Source organism: Ctenopharyngodon idella, chromosome 22, assembly GCF_019924925.1.
Source record: "Ctenopharyngodon idella isolate HZGC_01 chromosome 22, HZGC01, whole genome shotgun sequence".
Taxonomy (NCBI): Eukaryota; Metazoa; Chordata; class Actinopteri; order Cypriniformes; family Xenocyprididae; genus Ctenopharyngodon; species Ctenopharyngodon idella.
The window spans coordinates 20,994,529-21,011,084 of record NC_067241.1 but is presented as its reverse complement, the minus strand read 5'-3'; the positions used below and the strand labels follow the sequence as shown (position 1 = coordinate 21,011,084).

General features: G+C 35.9%; 1 protein-coding gene across 4 annotated transcripts; it reads left to right on the top strand.

The window, feature by feature from the left end:
- The first annotated feature begins 1,010 nt into the window (after nt 1–1,010).
- lca5 (lebercilin LCA5) lies at nt 1,011–16,270 on the top strand. Of its 4 annotated transcripts, none has more exons than XM_051881010.1 (8): nt 1,011–1,405; nt 3,137–3,484; nt 5,765–6,306; nt 6,773–6,910; nt 8,331–8,427; nt 9,143–9,252; nt 11,128–11,368; nt 13,217–16,270. In XM_051881010.1, the coding sequence occupies exons 1-8, from the start codon at nt 1,375–1,377 to the stop codon at nt 14,020–14,022; spliced, it is 2,313 nt and encodes a 770-aa protein (XP_051736970.1). In that variant the 5' UTR covers nt 1,011–1,374; the 3' UTR covers nt 14,023–16,270. The 4 variants fall into 4 exon arrangements, with proteins under 4 accessions (XP_051736970.1, XP_051736972.1, XP_051736971.1 ...); XM_051881012.1 differs by having other exon boundaries at nt 1,012–1,405; nt 13,232–16,270; XM_051881011.1 differs by having other exon boundaries at nt 1,013–1,405; nt 13,229–16,270.
- Nucleotides 16,271–16,556: the final 286 nt, after the last annotated feature.

The window sequence follows — 16,556 nt, the reverse complement described above, 5'->3', positions numbered from 1 at the left end:
TGGTTCAATATTAATATTATAAAGCGACGAGAATATTTTTGGTGCGCCAAAAAAAAAAAAAAAACGACTTATTTAGTGATGGCCGATTTCAAAACACTGCTTCATGAAGCTTCGGAGCGTTATGAATCTTTTGTGTCGAATCATGATTCGGATCGCGTGTCAAACCGCCAAACTGCTGAAATCACATGACTTTGGCGCTCCGAACCGCTGATTCGACACGATGATTCACAACGTTCTCGTCGCTTTATAATATTAATATTAAACCACTGTACTCACATGAACTGATTTAAATATGTTTTTAGTGCATTAATGGATCTTGAGAGAGGAAATGTCATTGCTGGCTATGCAGGCCTCACTGAGCCATCGGATTTCAACAAAAATATCTTAATTTGTGTTCCAAAGATTAACGAAGGTCTTACGGGTGTGGAACGGCATGAGGGTGAGTAATAAATGACATTATTTTCATTTTTGGGTGAACTAACCCTTTTAACAGGCTTGTTAATGCTAAGATGATTCTATAAATAATATATAAAGATTTTGTGGCTCGGATAATGTCCATTTCTTTGCTCTTGGCTGACATGTGGCATTGCTATGTCCTGCTTGTGGCTCAGATCTGGCAAACAGGAGCGGTCCAAATTCCACGCCACATGTGGCTCAGATCATCATACCACGCGTGGGCCGGATCTGGGCCAGCACAGAGTTGCTATCTGGGTGTCCACTGTACTGACCTCTATGCACTGTACTGACCTCTATCCTGTTGAAAAAATGTATAAAATGAAAATGTATATTTTAAAAATAAAATATTTTAACTAAAATGATCATGTAAAAGAACGTGCTACATCACTAAGTGCTAACAAGTAAAGTTTTTAATGTCTTATTTCAGCTATTAATGCCAATGTGATGCTAATCAGATGCCATTTTGTATGTCTTTCTGACGAATTTTGCTTCTTTTAATAATATTACCGACGCCTGAAGCCTGTCTGTCACTGTAATATCAGCCGAGCTCAACAAGTGGTGACGGACTGAGAGGAGCGCGCACGTTGCCATGGAGAGGCGTCACTATGACACTAGTCCAGTAGCAGAAGGCGAGGCGTGGATTCAGAGATTTCACCAACTCCTTCAGTAAAGCACATATTCCTCTTCAAAAGCCACAATCTCCGCCATAATAGAACCCAGAATACGCTTTATTAAAGGATAGACGACCAAACAAACGCATTCGCTCCCTCTTTACCGTATCGGATAACGTTTTGCTAATCGTTTGGCGTCGTCTCTACAGTTGAGAGTGTTGTGTGTTGTCCTAGTTGCACGATATAATCCAGCTAGCTCGTCATGTGGCTGGCTAGCGAGTTTGCGAGCCGTTAATCGAGCCATGTAATGAAGAAACTGAACGAAGAACAAGAAACTGGTGAGTACTTTTAAGATAATTTTACGCGCGTTGTTGCAGCGTACATACAGCGTTTGCTATTCTTTTTGTCACTCGGAAAACACTATAACAACCAGCTAGTAAATAAGAAACACCAGCAGCTTCTTCCTTGACACAATAAGACGTATTAAGATGCAGTCAGACATTGTTTTGTTTTAAACGACCGCATTCCTGTTATGGATACCTGTAGATGGACTTATTGCCCGAGTTATGCGTTCATATAAACCTCTTTTGTTATGATATGTAGCAACAGTAACTATAATGTCTCCATTATTAATTTTATGTTATATATTTCTGTATTATAGCCTGTATATTTTTGTATCATCACTTTAGGTTCTTATTTACTCAATTTTGAGTCAGTTTTATAAGAATATCAACGAAACTGATTAACAATTGTTGTTGTGATTGTTACTAAGGTCATTCTGGCCTGTCAAGCGCAGGTGATTTCAGTGCTTTATGTCAGTGTATCACATATGTACAAAACACTGTGTAATGGCCGTTTATAAGGTTTTTAACATTAGACTGAATTAATGTTTTATGTGTGATATTGTATCAGTTTTGCATTTGCATAAGATTCCTTACCTAAAGTCAAGAATAGGTCTGTGGCAGAATATGACAAAAATTTATCTCAATTACAGATTAATTAAAAACTAATTTATTAGGATTTTTTGGGCTAAGCTTATCATTCAAATTTAAAACAGGCCTGTGATTTGCTAGTAGCAAATATGGCTGATACTTGTAGTTATAAAACTCAAGATTTCCTTTATGCAGATTTTAAGTAGCATGATATTAACTACATTTTTAATATCAACTTTAAAGAATTATTTGTATTTATTTATTTGCAAAAAGTAAAAAATTTTGACACCTCTTAATGGATGCCATAGAAACATTTTACTAAAAAAAAAGGAAGGTGAAAGGTGAAGCAGTAATTGAATGTGTTTAGCATGCCATTAAGGAGTGAATGATATTATTGGCCACTTCCAAAGGGCAGACTCAATCTCCATGGTGACCGAGACCAGAGAGGATATCAGGATTCTGCAGGTTCAGGGACAGAAAGAGGAGCCTTAAAAAAGGGTCATAAATCTTGCTTATTTTATGACGATACGCAACAGATCTGCTGTAGCTAATTTTTATCTTGTATCGAGGACTCTTTGTTCTTAGTGACACTTGGCAATTTCTTATTTTTATGTCTAACTTGAGACCTTCATCAACTATTTCACATCACAACACAATTTATGTCATGATTCGGTAAGTAAGTGTCTGGCAAGAACATATTAATACAACTTATTCTGTACAAAGCCACATATCTAAATGGCTTGGTGTTTGAGATTTGCTCGATCATGCCTAAATAATAGTAATGTACCTAATTTTATGGCTGAATACATCATATATGTTAGTGTCTGTGCTCGCCTGTGTCTCTAATCAAAGTACTAGTTGAGAATTAATAACACATTACAGTCGTGAATGAGAAATAAATGTGACATTGTCTTGATACAATTTTGATGAAGCCTCTCAGACAGCTTGAGTGTTTAGTGTCTGGATTTATCTCACGATTCGCTCACACATTAACTCGCAACCTGATTTGCAAACATACCGTGCCTTTTTGAATTGTGTGTTTGGATGTATGCGTGCTGTTTATTAATTGTGAGTGAAGCGCATATTCAGTTCGCTCTCGGTCTGATGTTGTCTCGATCATTGTGAACTGTATTGCAGGGGAAGACATGGACTTGCATGCCGAAAATCAGGAATCAGAGCACAGCCGGTTGTCTCACCGTAGTGATGCAAAGATCTCGGAATCTCCTCTGCGTTCTGGGAAACAGGAGAAATACCGGAAAGACATTGAGAGCTCGGCTGGGGATCATGCACGAACCAGAACGCAAGAGCCGATTGGAGACCCAGACCGCGATCAGTGTTCGGATGGAGATCACAGCAGTGCCTCATTCTACTCGGAGGATTATGAAAACGTCTCGCACACGGATCGGTCTCTCTCGTCAGCCTCTCCATCTCCGCGCAGAAAAGGGAGATCTAGGAGAGTGTCAAGCAGCCCCTTACATCGAGCAGGTATACACACACACACACAATATACGCAAACACATACAGTCCAAAAGTCTGAAGTCCCATTAAACATTTCATTTAAACCTGGAAATAAACAGAAAGCTTTAGGATTTTGAAGAATTTTTGAAGAAAGAAACATTTTGATGCAAAATGAAGAAGAAATATTTAAGATTCACTGATCAAATTTTGTAACATTGACCATGTGATTAATAATAATATATAATAGTTATAAAAATAGTAAAATAATGTACTTTAAAGCACAAGGTGAATTGATCCCAAATCATGATGAATAACGTGATCATCAGGTTTTGCACTTGTGGAGTTCCTTTAACTCATGTACTGTTCCATCTTTATTGTTTACCTCTCCTTTGCACTCAATTTATTATAAGCCAGTAACCGTAATGGAACAAATTCATCAGCAATCTAGAAGGTCAAATCATTTGCCTTCATCTTCTGAAATACATGAAATTAGTCAGACGTCTCCTCTTATCCACCAGTTACAGGTGTAATGTAATTAACATGATGATCAAGGCCATCAGCATCTAAATCTTGTGGTGATTGTGCATGGCCAGTTTTTTTTCTTTTCTTGAGACACTCTGATTGCTGTGAATCATCTTGGGCTGAGTGATGGGCGGCAGTGTGATGTTCTCGCACAAAAGATACTCAGTCATGCAGTCTTATAAATGAACATGTCAAGGACATGGCTAGGTCATATTTCTCTCTAAAAACAAAAAGAGATATTAATAATTCTATCTTATATTTTAATTTAATATGAAACCTATTTTGAGGATCATGATTTTTGCAATATGACATTATTTTCATGACATTTAAGTTAATTTTCCGACCAATTCTCATTACCATAATGCAAACAAATCTTGAAAAATAATAGATGTACAAATAAAACCAAACAATAATATTAAATATTAATATTATTTAAAAAATAAATAATATATTTTAAATGGTAAATATGTATACACATAGTTGTATTTGTGTTAAAGTATTTTTTATTAATACATTAAAAAATACTATATTACAGTAATGATAATCATTGAGAATAATGATAAATTACAAAAAATGTCTAAAGTAAAAGATGCAAATGTGTTTAATTGTCATAAAAATAATTTCATTATGCAAAATATCCTATAATAGAGTACCTCAGGGATGACGTGTTTTTGTAGGCCAACCCGGAAGTTAGCGGCGCACAGGTTCCCTCGATCGAAATCCTATGCATTTTTCCCATAGACTTTTGGAAAATCACAAAAAATAAGCTCTGTGTTTAACAAAGGGTTATGACACTTACACGTTTTATCTATCAAGATAATCTTTACAAGTTAACACATTTATATATTTTGAAGCCTAAATAAAGTGGTCAGATATAAAAAGCTAACAGTAGGCTACAAACAGACTACAGCACACCATGGTCGTGGATCAACGTCACCACCACCAAACTTCCTCAAACTTTATTTAGAAAACAACTTTACTTAAAAACATGCTCGCTGATTATGATCTGCGCTGTGTATGAATACTTATCCACTTTTTCATGAGAAATGCTGTCCAAATGTCCTGTTTGTCATGATGACGTCTAAAGTCCCCGCCAAAGGAAGTAGTCCCTTTTAGCAATTTGTTAGCAACCACCGTTTTTTGATATTTGGAGTGAAATATAACCTGGATATTAACCCTTAAACAGACTAAAGCATCTTTTAGGAAATAACTGTTGTGTCCTGCAGTACCAATAATGACCAGCAGATTGCACAAGAGATATTTAGCATCAAGCAATCATATAAATGGAAAATTACTTAATTTGTTTTACCACAATCAATGTATTAATAGGAATGTTGGGTTGTACACTACTGTTCAAAAGTTTGGGGTCATTATTATTATTATTATTTTAAGAAATTATTAATTTTATTCATCAAGTTTGCTTTAAAATGATCCAAAGTGTTAAATAATAAAGTAATAAAGACTTTTACTTTGTTAAAATAAATTCTGTTCTTTTGAACTTTTTATTCATCAAACAATCCTGAAAAAATGTATCATACTTTCCACAAAAATATTAAGTAACTCAAACCGTTTTCAACATTGATAATAATAAAAAGAAGAAATGTTACTTGTGCACCAAATCAGCATAGTACAATAATTTCTGAAGGTCAAAAATACAGTAAAATATGTTTAATTTTTTTAATATATATTTTTAATATGTGCATGTATTCAGATATATGGTATTATTTGTGATTTTATTTGTGGCCTTATTTACTTATGTGTACTTGTATTTGTTGTTCTTTTCAGGTGTACATAAAGGTGCGTCACGCCATCTCCCACCCCACTCCCATCATCCTCAGCTGCGATCAGGAGGCATCCGAACCCAAAGTTTGAGTAAAGACGCTCCATCCAAAGAAGTGGACCCGGTCACCAAGCGCATGCTGTCTGCACGTCTACTAAAGATCAACGAGTTGAAGAACGCATTGTCTGAGCTGAGGCTGCATGCAGACGAGCTGCAGCGCGAGAACCGTTTACTGCGACAGCTACAGCTGCGGCAAGAGAAAGCTCTGCATCGCTACAATGACACAGAGAGCGAGATCTCGCAGCTGCTGTCTCGTCACAACAATGAGACTCACGTGCTGCGCGAGAGGCTGAGGCGCAGTCAGGAGAACCAGCGCACAGCGGAGCGCAGCCTCAGGGAAACGGACGCCCAGCTCCAGCGCTGTCGCAGCCAGCTGCAGAAACTGCAGCACCTTGCAGATGACCAGAATCTTGGAGAGAGGGAGGAACTGTCGCAAAAACTGATGTACGCTCAAACCAAATTTCAAGAAAGTGAACGCAGAGTAAAGGTAAAAACATGACAAGCAAGCAACAGTGCAGGGCTTATCAATAAGGATGGCCAGCTGTCCCGGGGCGATGTGTAACTTGTTGGGCTAGCTTTATATCTTAAATGTTTTGATCATAGAAATGCATTTGTTTTCCTTGCAAACTTGAGCATTTGTCAACTCAGCTTAGTCAAATTATCTACTGGCTAACAACAAAGCAGATGAAAAATTACAAACCGTTCATGTTTGACCATGTATGCCATCGTTTTCTTTACAAATTCTCTTTGTAAAGAAAACTTACAATTTGATGAGAACAATCTTATTTATATTTCTAAAATAAATAATAATAAATAATATTTTTATTTTTATTATATAATTATTTTTAGTTATATAATAATAAAATAAATAATAATTTTCAAATGTATACTTTAAAAATGTAAATATAAAATTTGTAACTGTCAGTGTGTGTGTGTGTGTAATGTGTCATCAGGAATTGGAGAAGAACATGGAGCTGAGTAGCGGGAGCTTTCAAAGGCAGCTAGCTAATGAGAGGAGGAGAACTCACGATGCACAACAGGAAGTTAAAGCACTACAGGAGGAAGTGGAGAGACTTTGCACTAAACTAAAGGTACCATATACTATACTGTACTTAGAACCAGGGGCGTAGCACCGATTCTTGGGCCCTGCGCAAAGATATTGTGTGGGGGCCCCTTTGCCAGCATCCCATTATGCATGCTATTTATTTTATAATATGATATATTTTATTTTATTTCACACTTTTTAAAATAAGTGTACAACTATACACCTAGCACTCACTGATAGAAAAACAGTTATACTATATAACATTCATTTATTTGAATTGTGCTATATTTAAATAGAGCACCCCAGTAATATTAGACATAAAAAATGACAGTTTAACAATATTTATTTGGGTTTGTGTTTTATTAACAGACTGTGTGCCTTGTATTCCAAAACATTACAATCTTTCTAAAGTATTTAACAGTTTAGTACCTCTACAAGCATGATGAACACAGGATTGAAATTACCCTGAGCCATATATTAACTACATGTCTGATATTATGCTATCATAACGTGTATAGTTTAAGAGAAGTAGCTGAATAGTATAGATGGTACCTAGAAATAATGGCACTTGTGATATTACTTTCATCTTTCATGACTGTTACTGAGAGCCAATTTTATCTATATATTTTAAATAACGTTTCTCATTTCTGTAAAATGTTAAAAGTGTGTTGGATTTGTAAACAATAGATGCCTAGATCTTGTGATGAATTTTGTGAATGTTTAATTATATGACCAAGTTTGCTCATATTAATATTTTTATGCAAGATCAACACAAACATATTACATATTGTTTTCCATATTTACAATTTATCTCTAAAGATTTGTCACACACTTTTCGTGTTACTTCGGTGTTTAGAGTACGATAAGAGCATTTATTACAGGCTTAGAAACAAGTTGCTTCTCATTGTAGGAAAATGCAGACTCCCGTTCAGCAAGAATCTATTTACACAATGTAAACAGTGGCATATAGGTCGCCGTCGCCTCGCTTGAACAATATAGGTTCTCACTTGGTCTCTTTGGACAGAAATTTATGAGAAACTATTTTCCCTTACTGTTTACTTTTTGTCTGATCACGGCGCGATTCGAAGTTTACCACACTCCGGAGTCCGACGCGTCCGCTCTCCCTCACAGCCATTTAGCGTTTTGCAACGTTCCTAGACAACCAATCAAATCATGCGAATTGTGTGCATGCTGTGCTCGTGGGAGGCGCCTACACAGACGTGTGCCAAAGCTTGTCAAACGTGCGAACAGAGAAATAGCGCAGACGCAGTGTATGCGCACAATTGTAAAATAATAATAATAATAATTTTAGGATGGTCGAGGGCCCCTCACACGCCAGGGCCCTATGCACTCTGTCACCCTTTTCCCCCCACTTAGGACGCCCCTGCTTAGAACACCCACAAACGTTTATAAGTGTTAAATCGTAAACCCATCACACCATGTTCAATTATTGCATCTCATTTTAGGAAAAAGAAAAGGAGCTGGATGCTCGGAACATCTACGCTAACAGGATGCCTAAAGCTTCTTCCAGAAAAGAAGTAGAGAATGGCAGCAGACAAAAAGGTAGATCAGTGTTTGTTAATAGGCTCATCTAAGTCTCATTACACAACTGTACTATGCACCTTCCTCCCAGGACACTTACACATTCAGTCCATAACTACTATTAGCAGACAGGTAATGACTCCATAACAAACATATTCCTATGGTGATTATTACTGTATATTCCCATGTGCTTCTGCTGTGTTTTACAGTGGTTCTATGGATTAGATATGAGAGATATTGTAACGACTGAAGGGCTTGAAGGGAACAGTATTATATAATGAATGTACAGTCAAAATTTATAAAAATCTGGAACCAAAAATGTATTCAGACACCTTGAACATTTCATTCATTAATTCAGTTTATTCACCATAGTTTAAAAAAAATGGTAATAAAATATGACAAGATTTCAGAGTTAAACTGTGTCAGAACAAATTAATCTTAATTATGTCAGGTAACACTTAAGCAAAACATGGTCAGGTCAAAGTGTCTGAATAATTTTTGGTTCGAAATTTTTATCAGTTTTACTGGTAGTCCACTGTATGAAGAATTTTTGGGTATAATATGTCACAGTTTACTTTATTTTGCTATCCTCACTTACATAAATGAACTATAGTGTCCTGAACCCACTAGTAAAAATATATCAAAAATGTCTTAATAATTTTTGGTTTGACTGTATGTATTTGTGCCTGTAATCTATGTATTTTGTAACAGGTTTGTGTTTGTATTTGTGTTGAAGGCTCCAATACAACCAGCACTAAAGCAGTACAGACAGATGACAAGACGTCCTCATTGGACTTCCCATCACCGCCTCCTGACGATCAGACCGATGACTACCTCTCTCTGAAGGCACGTACAGTCTGCTTAATAAAGAACTTATAAATGACATGCCTATTTAAGCCTATTTATTTATTACGTTCATAAAATTGCATTTAACTGCACACAGTTTCAGTTTATTGTATGTCATTAATTAAACCAATGTTTACTATAGCTTTGTTTCAAAATCTAGTGAGCTGTCTTGTTGTCTATTGCTTATATAGGTATCATCCATGGAACTGATTTGTAACGCTCTCCTCAGTCAGCAATTCACAAATAGCAGCCCATTCAGATTTTTACATTAAAGGGATAGTTCACCCAAAAATGAAAATTCTGTCAAGATATTTTGAAGAATGTGGTTAACCAAACAGTTGATGGGCCCCATTGACTTCCATAGTATGCGAAAAAAAGATCTTTTTTGTCTTCAGCAGACGATAGAAATTCATACAGGTTTGGAACAACTTGAGAGTGAGTAAATGATGACAGAATTTTCATTTTTGGGTAAACTATCGCTTTAATATGTTATGTTTAATATAACTAATAGTGCATTACTCTAATAAGCATGAAAATACATCACACACCGATACTGGGTATAATAATGCATTTTTATTTTCAATTATTATTACTAATGAACTTTTTTTTATTGTTTTCATTACTGAATGATATATAAATTATATATATGATATATAAATATAATATAAATAATAATTCTTTTGACTTTTGACTGAAATAACTTTTTGGAACAGCTTTGTCATTGGAAGATCATCTGATGCCTAAAAATGCCGCCTCCGTAGGCAGCTCACTAGATTTTGTAACAGAGCACATAAATGCTGCATATTGAGCTAGAAACCTCAGCATATTATACAATGTCTCTAAAATGTTTGATTACTCATAGAAACAATCTATCTTTATACATGTTTTGGTTTCATTTTCTTTCATTTAATACTCTGCTTTGTTTGTAGTTATTCATTTGTTGATGTTTGATTTAGCTCGTGCTCTCTGTCTCTCCTTCTCATTCTGTTTTATCGATCTTTTAGTTAGCTTACATACCCATGAATTTCCTTGTTAATTAATCTCTGAGTAATTTTTAATTATTGACTTTTAGGTCCAAAAGCCTGCTGTGAATCACAGAGTAAAAAAGGTTGGCCTTGAAAGTCTGTCCTTCTGTATACCAGCATGCGGCACACAATTGAATAGTAGTTCATATGCTGGCTCCCAAAGCAAATCTTTAATTGAGCATTGCATTGCTGCATGAAGCGCTGACCTCTTAACTTCTGCCAAATAGTCTAAATCAACAGAAGAACACTAGTAACCTGGCTGATTAGTTTTACAGCTTGAGTATCCATGATTCTGAATAAAGAATTTCTGAGAGAATATTATTTGTCTATGGTAGAGATGTATTAAATACAAGATTGAGGGTCTAGTTATTCGAGAAATGAAAATTCTGTCATCATTTATTTGTCCTCGTGTAATTTAAAACTCATTCTTTATTTTGTGGAACTTTTCCCATACAGTTAAATTCAATGGTGATTCATAAACGGTCAAGCTCTAAAAATGACAAAAAAAATAACACATAAAGCATCATAAAAGTAGACAAATTCTCCACAATAGCTGCTGTTGATGTATTGATGTACGTATTTTGTGTCAGGTTTGACGTCAGTGATGCCAAATGCAATTGGTTCTTGTGTATCTTTTAACTAATTGAGAAATTCCAACTGAATGCCAAATTTAAATATCACAAGGGTGAGAAAATGCTGACAATTTTCATTTTGTGCAGACTATCCCTTTAAACGCATACATAACATTTCAGTGAGCAAGGCTTACAGAAATTATGAACTTTGTTTTTTTTTTACTCTCTTCTGGTCCTTTGTTTGTCATCCATTTTCTTTTTCTACAATGCATCAGCAGGATCAGCAAGGCAGAGAGCAGAGACAGAGAGAAGCAAAGGAATGGAAGATCCAAGAGTTTTGGAAAGAAAGGGAAAATGAAAGAGGCATGGAATCTGTGATGGAACAGACAAGGGAAAAGGAGAGGGGAAAAGAGACACTGCATGACAGAGAAAGAGAAACGGAGCTGCTCAAAGTCAAGGAGAGGCAAAGACTAGATCAACAGCCCAGCTCAAATGAGAAGAACTTAAAGGGAAACAGAGGTAGGAATGTAACTGGTCATAGATGCCATATTGTTGTCTCAGTTAAAGACAAACAGACATACAAAAATTTAATTCTATTGATAACATAGCAGTTTGAGTGAAAACTCAATGAGTAAATTAAGTGCTGTTAATAGAGTGATGGAACTATGGTTCTCTCGACAAAAACCCAATAGGATTTTCCCATAGGCTTTTGGTTTATAGCAAAAAATAAGATACTTACACGTTTTGTCCATCAAGATAATTTTCACAGATGAACACAACTTTTATGAATTTTGAAGCCTAAATGAATTCGCCAGAAATAAAAAGCTAAGGGTAGGCTATAAGCGAACTACACCATGGTCGCACGATTTTTAACGTCACCACTACTAAGCTTCCGACAACTCTTTCGATCTTTATCTAAAGACATTTTCCCTGAAAGTTTGAATTAGAATAGTTTGTAAGAGTGCAGTTATAAGCATAACTAGGCTGTAAAAGCGGACTGAGCTTACCAGTTCGGCGTGATGACGTTTAATGTTGCCGACAGCCTCTGTAGTCCCATTTAGCCACTTGTTAGCAACCGTCATTTTTAAGACAATGTAACAGCTTAAAAAATCATGGGTAGGTTAATATTTAAGTATTTTATGTCAAAGAATAAAACATGAAAATATCATGAGCTTGTGTTCACCACTGACCTTATTTCAGCCATTTAACCAAAAACCCATTGAAAAAAAACCCATTGACTTTGGGACAATGGAACCGGAAAAGCTAAAATGCTAACTCGCTTTCGGGTTTTGGCCTACAAAAATGCGTCATAGTTCCACCACTCTATATAGCTAAAAGCAGAAGCTCAATTAAAGGGTTAGTTCACCCAAAAATGAAAATTGTTATTTATTACTCACCCTCATGCCGTTCCACACCCGTAAGACCTTCATTCATCTTCGGAACACAAATTAAGATATTTTTGTTTAAATCCGATGGCTCAGTGAGGCCTGCATAGCCAGCAATGACATTTCCTCTCTCAAGATCCATTAATGCACTAAAAACATATTTAAATCAGTTCATGTGAGTACAGTGGTTCAATATTAATATTATAAACTTTGAATAATATTTTCATATTGAGCCACTGTACTCACATGAACTGATTTAAATATGTTTTTAGTACATTAATGGATCTTGAGAGAGGAAATGTCATTGATGGCAATGCAGGCCTCACTGAGCCATCGAATTTCAACAAAAATATCTTAATTTGTGTTCCGAAGATGAATGAAGGTCTTACGGGTGTGGAACGGCATGAGGGTGAGTAATAAATGACGTTATTTTCATTTTTGGGTGAACTAACCCTTTAACTAAAGTTTTCAATCATGTACAGATATATAGGATAGATGTTTGTCAAATATTTTATGTACACTACAGTTCAAAAGATTGTAATCGGTAAGATTTTGAAAAGTTTTTGAAAGAAGTCTGTAAGGCTCACCAAGGCTGTGTTTATGTGATCAAAAATACTGTAAAAACAGTAATGTTGTGAAATATTATTACAATTTAAAATAACTGTTTTCTATTTTAGTATATTTTAAAAAATTTAATTTGGCATGATTTAGTGCTCAGGAAACATTTCTTAATTTTTATCAGTGTTGAAAACTGCTTATTTATTTATTATTATTAATTAGTGTGGAACTGTGATTTATTTTTCAGGATCCTTTGATGAATAACAATGTGAAAAGTCTGTAGTCACCTTTAAACAATTTAATGCATCCTTGCTGAATATTAATTTCTTTAAAAAAAAAAAAAAAATCCTACTGACCCCAAACTTTTGAACAGTAGTGTAATTGTTAAAATGCATGTTTGCAACTGCAGCGATTAATCTTTCAGTTTCTTATGAAGTAGGCCTGGACAGAGAGCAAGAAGATTGGAGGAATGGCCTGTCTATATCTCCAAAGGAGGAAGAGAGCAGGAAGCAGCGTGAACCGGAAGAGTTACAACATGAAGCCAGAAATCTGGACATCCATCCCAATCAAGAGTGTGTGGAAGAGGAACGTCAGCGCAGAGAGCAGCTATTGCTTAAGATGCATGAGATCGACATGCAGACTCAGGGTCAGGACTCAGATTTCTTCTCTGATGACACAGGAAGTGTCCGCTCTCCTCCACGGTTGTCCGAGAAACGCAACCACAACGGTATTTTTAAGTTCACAGAGCCAGAAGAGAACACAAACACATTTGGGATTGGGAGAAGAGGAGGTGGTCACAGAGCACAAGGACCTAGTGAGGATCTTGATCTTGCTTTTGGCAGCTATGCCCCTTCTTTCGGTAAATCTGCCCCCCGCACAGGTTTGGGCACACGAAACACAAATCAGTCACCTCGAGGACCAGATGAAGGGCTGGATCTGAGTGGCCTGGTCAAAGAGAGGAAGTCCAACCTCATGCAGCAGCTTTTTGGGGCCACTGCCACTCCATCTCCTTCAGATCCATCCAGCAAGATGGAGATTCTAAGCCCCCCTCTAACAACCCAGTTCCCATCTGGATCAGTGAGTGGACGGAGGAGGGACACAGACACACCAAATGGACTAAATATCAGTTCTGTCCCCAACAATAGAAGCTCTCTACAAGTCTCTGAGAGCCGACCCACGGTCAGGGCCATTATATCATTTGATGATGACATAGAGGAAGTCACACTCTGAATAGGGCACTTTTATAGTCAATATGAAGGAATCAGTTTCTTGAAAACAGAAGGAGAGAATCTAAAACACCTCTGATATTTGGTTTTGTGCTCCCTTATGAAGTAATCTCAGATTAAACAATGCTTAGATTGCTAGCATGCTTCTTTTTTAACACTTCCAGCAATATCAGAGAGGAAGACTTTCTCAGTTACACTACTTTCATGGTTAGGTATGCAAAGGGAACAAAATTAACACTTTATTTAATTTTTTAGGAACCACAGCACAACTGTTAGAATGATAATCTGATCCTCGCTGATGTAATGCGAGTGATTTTAAATCAAGAACATATGATCAGTCTTAGTAGGGGAAACATCCGTTGAGACTTGCACATCTTCTAAACGATTTTTTTTTTCACCACTTATGTGGAATATGTCTCATTTTAAGCCACCAAAACAAAAATATGATCAGCAAGGTCACAATGTGTTTTCAGTTTTTTGACAGGGAAAAAAAAACTTCAGGCATTTTGTTTTTAATTAAAAGAATTCATTAATCAGTTTCATGTTCGGAAAAGTAATATTTATGGACAGTAAATCCTCTCAATGCACCTTTGTTACGTTAGGGAGACAAGGTCATTTTGGACTCTACCTCTGTGTGTGTTGTTATTATCGCTGAGAAACTCCCTTGCATACCACATGGAAAGTAGTTATAGTTAATGATGTGTTCAGATTTTCTTACCAATTTACAAGAGCGTGATAAGTAGAGATAGAGGGTGGTGTGCATAAGCCGATAGTCTTTTGTAAGATTCAGTTCATGTGTTTGTCTGAAAGGAACAGGCTCTGCACTTTCAGTACTGATATGACTGTGACAGAGCTTTACCCTCTCAGAGAGCCACGCTGCGGCTTGGCTGACTCAGGTCTGGGCTGTGTCTTCTCTGAACCAGTCCTCCCACACAGCACTTTTTTGTCTCTCCCCACTTCACCTCACTTTAGATAACTGTTATTGTCTATTATGCGACAAAGGAGAGAGTCTGGTTTATAAGATGTAGTCAAGTTTATAGTTTATAGATTAAACTATGAGCCAAATATTCAAATTACTGTATCTCTATACAGGGAAACCTAAAAATAGGGACACATTTTTTTCAGACAAGTGGCATTTTCTCAGATCGAACTAACTGATCCCAATGTGAACAATAGATTATATCTGTTGTATGATCATTTCAAATTTTAAAACTTCTTTTTCTAAAATGTGTTCTTGAAAATTGCACTTGTGCTACCAGATAAATGTCATTTGGTTTGATAATTTGTTATTTAACACAGTGATACTTAAATTTCTATGTGTGGTATGAGTGAACAAATATTTTTTGGGGGTTACTGTATAAGTTTTTGTTATAAAACTCTGACATAATTTGAATTCCGCTTCAATTCACAGCTAATACAGTGTCTTTATTTGCCTGCTTACACATAATGAGATGTTTTATTTTTTATATATGAATAAGTAGGTAAAGTTTACTTGGCCATTTTGGATGTTTCGGAAAACCCAGGCTCATCAATGTAAAACCACTCATGGGTCATTGTCTGTGAGATTTTGTCAGATGGTTGTGTAAAAAATGTGTGTGTGTGTGTAATTAGCAGATGTTTTACTAGCTCTATACAAATTTTACTGATTTGGTCTTTATGAAGCATTTCAGGGTTCATTTCAATCTCAATTACTGATAAATCTGTTGTGAAATACTAGAAACAATGTGCTTGATATTGTTGCTTATTGTGACTTTTTAATGAGGGATGTCACAATTTATATGTGGATTAAAAGAAAATACAGATTTACATATGAAACAAACACAAATCAAATATTTAACTGTTTTAATTACAAAAGATGTTTTCACTTCAGGGCTACATCTATTTTTTTTTTTTTTTAAAGAATAAAATCCGGCACCCACCTAAACACATCAATCAATAGATTGAAAAGGATCTAGTACTCACTTTGCATTTCAAAAAGTAGGCGAGTTTTGTTTTTCTGTCCCATAATTCTCTCTACATCTATGATTGACATTTTAATCTTTTCCAAAGCACAACAACATCTTACTCTAGCACAAAAAGGGTTCATTGTGGAAAAACTCTATTATTTAATTATATTACAATGGCTTGAGGTGGATTTCTGTGGCTTTACTTCATTTTATTGTCTGTCTCTGTAATCAGATTTTGTATTGTAAGGTTGAATTTGAAATAGTGATCCTCAATGATCACTCAAATACAGTTTTTCTATGGTTCAAGTGTTTTGGTTACATCTTTTCACAAGCTTTCAAAAAGAGCAATTTTAGAAACATCATACACACTGGAACATGCAAGACCATTAGTCAGCACATGACATTGTGTATGGAGTGATCTCCAGAATCAGATCCATAGACACGTGTGGCCTAGAAATAATGTGAACATCCTCTGTCATTAACAGGAAATCTCTGATTGTGTTCTCTTGAGTGCAGCAAGCTTCCAGAGATACATGTGTGTTGTGAAGCATGGTAGAATGTTAACTATTGTGAAATTACTATAGAATGTCAT

Excerpts from the sequence above, each read along its gene's own strand:
- lca5 (XM_051881010.1), top strand. The coding sequence starts at position 1,375 with ATGAAGAAACTGAACGAAGAACAAGAAACTG. Across the intron at positions 3,485-5,764 it reads CAGCCCCTTACATCGAGCAG|GTGTACATAAAGGTGCGTCA; the intron begins GTATACACACAC and ends TGTTCTTTTCAG. Across the intron at positions 6,911-8,330 it reads GACTTTGCACTAAACTAAAG|GAAAAAGAAAAGGAGCTGGA; the intron begins GTACCATATACT and ends ATCTCATTTTAG.